This window comes from Phascolarctos cinereus, unplaced genomic scaffold (assembly GCF_003287225.1).
Source record: "Phascolarctos cinereus isolate Bilbo 61053 unplaced genomic scaffold, phaCin_HiC Scaffold_7;HRSCAF=346, whole genome shotgun sequence".
In the NCBI taxonomy this organism is placed as follows: domain Eukaryota; kingdom Metazoa; phylum Chordata; class Mammalia; order Diprotodontia; family Phascolarctidae; genus Phascolarctos; species Phascolarctos cinereus.
In genome coordinates, this window is record NW_027556180.1 from 170,599,514 (window position 1) to 170,607,725 (window position 8,212).

An 8,212-nucleotide genomic window follows, 5' to 3' on the forward strand; every position below is an offset into this window, starting at 1 on the left:
ATAGGCACCTTAGGCAGCTAGGTGGTACAGTGAAGAAATCTCTGGGCCTGGAGTCAAGAAGTTCTGAGTTGAAATCCAACCTCATACACTTACTAGCTGTGTGACCCTGGGCAAGTCATTTAACCTCTATTTGCCTCCTTTTCTTCAACTATAAAATAGGGATAATAATAGCAGCTACTTCCCAGGGTTGTTGTATAAAATAATATTTGTAAAATACCTGGCATACAATAAATGCTTAATAAATGCTTGGGGTTTTTTTTTTCGTTTCCTAATAATACAGCAATTAAAACCATAGCTTTTTTTCTTATTTTATAAATAAAATGCTCAGTGACTTTAGCATTTTCATCTTTTCTTTTTCTCTACTTCTGGTTGTCCCATATGCCAAATAAAGGCCCAGGAACCTGATTTGCTTCTCTATAAGCATCCCCATGAATGGAGAGCAGTTAGATTACTTGTTGGCCTCAGGAAGCTCTAAAACAGCTACTTTTTGACTATGTTTATCATTGTCATCAGCAACAACCATGGTTATTGAGCACTTACTATGTATTTAAAAATACAATTTTAATTTTATTTTAAAAGTTTTATTTAAATGTATTTTAAAAAGCCACAAAAACTAATAATCAATGGATAGAAGTTGCAAAGAGGTGGCAAATTGAGGCTTGATGTCAGGAAAAACTTCCTAACACTAGAGCTGTCCAAAAGTGGAATGGGTGGACTCAGGAGTTGGTAGGGTCACTTCCTTGGAGGCCTTCAAGCAGAGACAGAGTGACCATGTATCCTATTTGTGATAGAGGGGATTCTTTTTTGTATATGGGTTGAAAAAGATGATTGTCAAGGTTCCTGAGAACCCTCAAATTCTGTGAATCTGTAAAATCATTTAGGCTTCAGCTCATTTGCTTCACAGGCATTAGCATTACCCAGAAACCAAACTGAAACCTACGAAAGAACTATTTTAATTGGCTCCTTCTTTAGCAGTATTTCCATCTGATCTTACTTCCTCTGTGGAACAGTACATTCCATCGTTTATTCCTAGTCCAGACAGCTGAATTGTATAATAAATATGTATGTTACATACTTACTGACATTAGAAATTATAGATGAGGATATAAAAGGGGAGAAAGTTAGATGGAGCTTCTAACTCCATAGAAACACAATGAATTAGGAAAGGTTTCCAGAGCACCTTCTCAAGATGTTAAAAGATGGATGAAGTCCTCAACTCTTCCAAAGGAGGGGTTGTAAGCTTGCTAATATCCAAGTCAGAGAAGTGCATATTCAGGAGACATTTATAATAACAACAGAAATAATAATTAAGACCAACACAGTGCTTTACAGTTTTCAGAGTACCTTTACATACATTCGATTATTTGATCCTCACAAAAATCCCATCATACAGTAAACCAACATTTTGTTATTCCAGTTTTTACAGACAAGGAAAATGAGGTTCAGAGAAGTTAATGACTTGGCATTGATCGTGTGGATAAGTAATGATAGAACCAGTATTCTACCTCCTGGTTCATTGTTCTTTGTCATTGTAGCTTCTCTTAAGGTCTTCCATTATTTGAAGTTATTTCATTTAAAGAATTTATACAATTTCCAGAACTTAAAAATTAATTACATAGTTGGTAAAGGGGAGAACTCACAAATGGAATGAAATTTGAAACCCTTGCCTACAGCCTGAAAGCAGCTCATTTGCATGAACTTTACACCGCCTGATTTGCTCTGTAACTTTCCAAAGCTTTGTGCCATTTAAAAGATTATGGGATTGCTTTTAATTGGCTGCTTTAAGCAGCTTGACCTTTACTGAACAGATCAGACCTGCCAAAATCCTTGCTGTGGATAGTAATGAGTGATAATTATTAATGAATCAAGTCCTTACTAACAGCCCTTAAAAAAAGTTTTAATTAGCAAAGGTTTGCCTCTGCAAGAATATATACAATTTAAAACAAAAGAAAGCAGCCTGAACATGCCCCCAGATAATCTCTGCTGCACAAATGCAGCATATTTAGAAAAATGTAACTTTGTAACTTTATCATAACTCAATGTCTTGGGAAAGGATAGGAAACCTCACAAAGTCTTGGCACAGTTCATCCCAACGAACACTGAGACAGGGCAAATGACTTATGCTCAGAGGGATCATTCTCACCCATGGAGAAATTCACCTCCCCTTGGAAAGTATCAGTGACATTTGAACATCTATCTAGGTCCCAAACACTTGGGTGTTTTTTAAGGAAACACCACCAAGATAAGACTTTCCAGTTCCTATCTCTAGTATTAGTGACATCTTTTGATTGACAGGACACAGAAGGAAATCTAGGACAGAAGAGATAAATTGAAAGTACCGAAGAAAACACACACACACACACACACACACACACACGTAACTCTCCTCAGCCTAAAGCTTTTAAATGGGAGTCCTTTGCACAAATCCAAGTTTGTGTTTGCCAAAGTCATTTTGTGCAAACTGATCCTGGACAGTCACAATAGCTAATTAAAGCTCTCTACCTTTCTTTCATGACATGGACAATTTGGAGAAGAAAACATGTGCATTCCCATCATTGGTTTCTATTTTGCCTCAAAGCTTATTGGTTGGCACGCCAATTTGCCCCAGCACTTTGTGTCAGAGAGATCTGGGCACCTGCCAGTGGCCATATTCTCTGGGATACCTAACAAGGCAGCCAGCTGCTTCCATAATCCAAAGGTGGAGCTACTGAAGTAGTTCTGGAAAGATCTGTGCCTGCAACTTGTTTTGCAAAGGAAGGGGAGTAAATGCCCCTTAAAAACACAAACTCACTCTTTAACTCCTTCAAAAGGCAAGGAAGCATCTTGTGGTGATGGCTCCCTACTGGTACAGAAAAAAAAATAAGAGGTTACCCTGCTTTACAACAGCACAGACAGAAATAAAAATTCAACATCTTAATAATGAACATGATTATAAAAAAAAAAGAAAGGAAGGGAGGAGGGAAGGAAGGAAATCCTACTTCTTTCTGGATTATGAATATTCCCATGGCTGGAAGGAATAGAAATATGACTTTTCAGGATATTTCCCTGCCTCTGGGGAGCATAGTTCCTAAATGCAAAACAAACATTTATTAAGTCTCTATTAGGTGCCTAAAGTTCTTTAAAACTCTCCAGAAAAGGATTTTTTTTCACAGCCTCCCTTGATAAAGCTTTCCAGTATAAAGAGCACTCTTGATCACTAAATTCTTCCAAGTTTCAACCCTTTCAATATACATTTCATGTAAAATAGAATAGGGAAGAAATACTTCACTAAATCAAACAATCCCATATGTTAAAGTCAGGATGAGGTCTTGTAATAGTTTAGAGGTGGTAAGAAAACCATCTGATGAACAGGAGTGGTGAGCTGATAGCATGATATGTAAAGTGTTCATTTATCTTATTTAGGGAGCGTAAATGTATCATTTGCTCTAACAATCATCGATTTAAATGATAAATCAAAGGAGGCTTGGTCACTGAAGCTTTGGGCTTTGTATTTAGCAAAAGATGCCAACCTTGCTTTTTTCTCTGGTTCTTTCAATTTATCTCTTCTGCCCCAGATTTCCTTCTCCTCCTCAGGATAGCCTCCATACCTCTCTGGGTCACTGGCTGATGGGATTTGAGGCCTCTCGGAATCAGGACACAGTGTTTCACCTTCTATAGGAACAGAATCAGATTTCTCTAAAAGTTCAGGGGAAGGTACACTGATCCTTTTTGTGATTTGTTGGGTACCTTTTGACTTTGAAGTAGTGTTTTCTTTCTTCCTTACATCACTCAATGATGGCCTCTGAGATTTCTCATTGCTGTTGAAAGTATCTTTTTTATCTGTAATACTGCTAACAGTCTTCTCCAAGTCATCTTTTGTTTTCTTGTTCTTGGGCTGTAATTTGGAGATAGACTTCATTTGTCCTACAGAAGTGCTGCTTAGAGGCTTCTCAGCATTCTTTGGAGGTACTAACTGGTTCTTCTCTGCTTGGGCACTGCCTTTCTGAACCAGACTATTTTCATGCTTTGCCACCTCATTTGGCAAATGTAACTGGCCCTTCTCTAAGCTTTGGCAGGCACCCTTCATTCTGCCAGAAAGGTTTTCAGGTCCTCCCAAATCACTTGATGATTGTATCTGATGCTTTTCAGGAATGCTGAAGGTAGCCTTTTGGCTTCTAGATTTGATTTCCTTCATCTCAGAATCATCTGGTGGTGGCACCTGGGATATCCTTGGGTTACTCAAGCTATTATTCTTTTGCATCCTGGGATATCCCTGCCTCCCCACATTTTCCAGGGTTACTCGGTGTTCTCCACAACTGAACTTGGAGTTATCTTCCTCTGCGATCTCAGGTTTGTGCTTTGTAAGTGTATTGGGCAAAGGTAATTGGTACTTGTTTAGAATGCTTTTCTCTTTTTCCAGACCAACATCTACTTGTTTCACTACCACTTTTGATAATGGAGCTTGACAACTCTCCACGTCAGAGGTCTTCTCTGTGCCAATAGAAAGTCTTGCTGATTCGGTGTTGCTTTTTCTCTTTGCCAATTCAGTAGAAGCCAACTGTTCCTTGTCTAAGCAAGGGCAAGAATTCTCTCTTGCACTAATTTCTTGAATCATGGAATAATGAGATGTTGGAATTTGGTTCTTTTCAATATCACTCAATAAAGTCCTCTCTATTCTTGGCCTATTTTCCTGTGCTATAGCATAATCTGATGTTGTACTTTGTTTCTTTTCAAAATCACCCAAGATACGTTCTGTCGTTGTTGCATTGTTTGCCTGTGTCTTGGCATAACTCGATATTGGCATATGGTTCTTTTCAATATCACCCAAGGTATTCCTTTCCACTGAGGCATTGGTTTTGTACTTTGCCATCTCACTTGAAGTAGGTAATTGGTGTGTGTCAAGCTTATGATGTGCATTATCTTCCATAGAACCATTTCCAGGTGTCAAAAGATACTTTGGTGCTGAAATTTGGTACTTCCCATTGTCACTGAGGAGACTCCTTTCTGTTGATGTACTATTCTCATGCTTTGCTGGTTCATTTGATGCCAATAATTGGTGCCTGTCAGGTCTACGAGAACAATTCTCTTCTACAAGATAATTTCCATGTGCCACAAAATAATTAGTAGATGATTCTTTTTCCGTGTTGTTGCTTAAGCTATTCATCTGTCCTCTAATATTATTTTCTGTGTTTGCGGTGTCACCTAGTGACAGCGCTGCCTGTTTCTTATAGTTTCCCTCAGCCTTCTCCGTGATGGCATCGTTGCTAGGTTGGGGCATGTCAGTGGATGAATTCCATTTGTACTTGCCAACAGCATGATTAATATTTCCTTTAGTTATGTTTAGGGCCTGAGCAGAGTCCTCTAATGAAGGCACTTTGAATTCTTCTTGGTTACATGAGCTTTCCCTGCCCTTCTGAGTATGGTTTTCAGACTTCATCAAGTCACTGGATGGCATACTGGTGTCGCATGCTCTATTTTTCTCAACCGATATGCTATTTCTAAGCTCGGGCTTCTTGTCTGATCCAGGTAATCGACGTTTCTCAGTGCTAAGATAAGTATTGCTCTTTCTTCCAAGATTGCTTTCATGATTCGTGAAATCATTCTGCAGAGGCAAAGGGGGTCTTTTAAAGACAGACTTGTTCTTCTCTTCTCTGGTGTCATTTTCTTGAAATTTCTGGTTCAGAATGGTGGCTGGGGGCTTATGGTTGAAATTAAACACATCACTCAATGCTGTACTTATCGGTCTGCTTGTGGTTCTTGGATGTTTGGATCATTTTGCTTGGAGGAAATAGAGAGTTGAGTCAGATTTTTAACTAGACTGCTGGGTGTAACTGTGTCTTGGTCATTGTTTTTGTATTCAGCAGGGGATAATCGTAGCTTGTCTGTGAGCTTGTCCCTGCCTCCAGGCACACGTAGATGATTGCCTTCAAAACTGGAAGCACTTTGTTGAGTGGTTGGAAGGGGCGGCATTTTGTAAATAACTGGCAGATGAATTGTTACTTGTGGGGGGTCAATTGTAGACTGAATACACGAGAAGCCTCAACAGCAGCAGAAAAAATGTTGGAATATTTTCTGGTGCTTTCTGTTCTGTGAAGCATTTTTGGGATGCAAATAGTGGCTCTCTTTCTGAGTCTGGGATTATTATTTCTGGTTCCTCTTCTGAAGTAGAGACACTCATGGTAATTTCTGGAATTTCCCCCGCTCCCACACCCTGGAAGCTACTGTGTGATCTATCCTGTCCAGAGGCACTGAGATGAGCTAAATTGACATGTGGGCTAGATTCCAATAAACTGTCTGCTGTATTCTCTCCCCTTGATGCTAAATCAGGTCCAGCTAATCCAGCAACCCCTTGCACGCATGGACTGTGTGGAGCTATAATGGGAGGACAAGCTGGAAGACCTTTGTTTTCACATAAAGCAGGAGAGGAACCTATTATCGAAAGAAAACCAGGTCCAGCATTGAGGCTGGCTATTTGATTAGTCGTGACCTTGGGCGTCAAATATTGCATGTTTTCAAGCTGCTCTTTGTTCTCTCTGTCTAGCAGCATGTTTTCTGGCATTTTAGTCTCATCAGGTTTGATAAGCTGGGGGCTGGAAGATTTGCTCATTTCTCTCCTGGGAGCAGTCTGAGAATAAGACCGACTAATTTTAGTGCTGTGTGACATCCAGCTGAAAGGGCTGCTGATTACAGAGGCAAGGCTGAAAGCAGGCATGGGCTCAGCTGTGCAGGCTAAATGTTGAGCCAGCGGGGTCTTTATATTGCTGCTAGCCAGTGTGGCCAGATGTAGCACTCGGATTTCTGACTTGTGCATCTTTTTCCTTTGCAGAATCTTTTTCTTCCTGTCCTCTTTACGCAGAAGCAACACATTTGCCTCTGAGCAGAGTGTACCACTTTGTTCGAACTTCTCCTTGAGTTTGGAAAAGACTGGGTTCTTTTTGCCGACGATCTTTGGCAAAGCCCCATTGGGTGCTCTCTGCTTCCTGACTGGAGGGTTCTCTCTTGCTTCCTTCTCTTTCGTTTCCTTCTCCTCTGCTGCCAGGAACATCTTCAGAATGTTTTTCACTGTGCTCTTCCCAGTGGGGTTAATCCACCTGGATTTCTCAATGGGGGATGGCTTTTTGTTTTCTCCTGTCTTCTCCTTGGTTTTTTCTAGGAGCTTGTTAATGGTAGAGTTTACAAAGCTCCTGTGTTGGCCCCCTGTCTATCCTTAAATATCAGTCTCCCTACTTCCCTTGTCTTTTTGATGTAGGGTTCACGGTTTGGGTTCATGAACTTGGACTGTAGAATCTGGAACTTGGTGGGCCGCCTACAGTTGTTGGAGTCCTGGGACTCTGGGTTACTATACCTCTTGCTCTCTTTGCTTTCTGCCCATTTGGCCTTCTTAGGGGGCACCTGGGGAGACCCATCACCACGGTCTGTGATATAGAGCAGTAAACTGCTAAGGATGGCAAACACCCCCAGGATCAGAGGTCATCCTGTTCATCTTCTTTTTCAGTGCCACTGGATCGATCAGCGTCTTGTCAATGGAAGCCTTGAAACTTTTATTGCTGCAAAAGAGAAAACAACAAAAATTTATATGAGTCTCTTTTATCTGTACTTTCCAAACCTACATTTTATTTTATTTTATTTTTGGCTAGGCAATTGGGTTAAATGACTTGCCTAGGGTCACACAGCTAGTAAGCTGAGGCCAGATTTGAACTTAGGTCCTCCTTGCTCCAGAACAGGTGCTCTATCCACTGCACCACCTAGCTGTACCACGACCAGCTTATATTTTGAAAGAAAATGTTGTATTACTATATTTTCTATAGACTAATCCCACTTGAAAATGAAATGTTTTAAGAGATAGAATGGCAAGGGTCCTGGCAAACTGTGGCCTGGTAAAAATAGTATAGATGGCAATTAGGCAGTGCCTTAAGATGCTTTACATACCTCATTATCTTACTGTTAAAAAAAAAAGCCTACAGGTAGCTTTTGTAGGCATCATTTTCCTCACTTTACGATGAGGAAACTGAGATGGATGGAAGTTAAATGACTTGCCCATAGTTAGTAAGTTTGGGTAGCATTTGAGTCTAAATCTTCCTGATTCCCAGTGTGACACAGTACCACTTATCTATGAACTCGGAATTTCCCAGTCAGGAGATGAGGTTCACAGTGAGCTATAGTGAATCTTGGGTTTTGAAATCAGAAGACTGATGCTGGAGTCTCAACTTTGCTACTAGCTGGTGACCTTGGG

General features: G+C 40.3%; 1 protein-coding gene across 1 annotated transcript; it reads right to left on the bottom strand.

The window, feature by feature from the left end:
• Positions 1 to 5,988: 5,988 nt before the first annotated feature.
• LOC144454879 (uncharacterized) lies at positions 5,989 to 7,913 on the bottom strand. The gene is given in 4 exon segments (XM_078147671.1): positions 5,989 to 7,159; positions 7,162 to 7,437; positions 7,439 to 7,526; positions 7,909 to 7,913. Coding segments are annotated over 4 exon segments (1,539 nt in total). The 3' UTR covers position 5,989.
• Between the last annotated feature and the right edge of the window lie 299 nt (positions 7,914 to 8,212).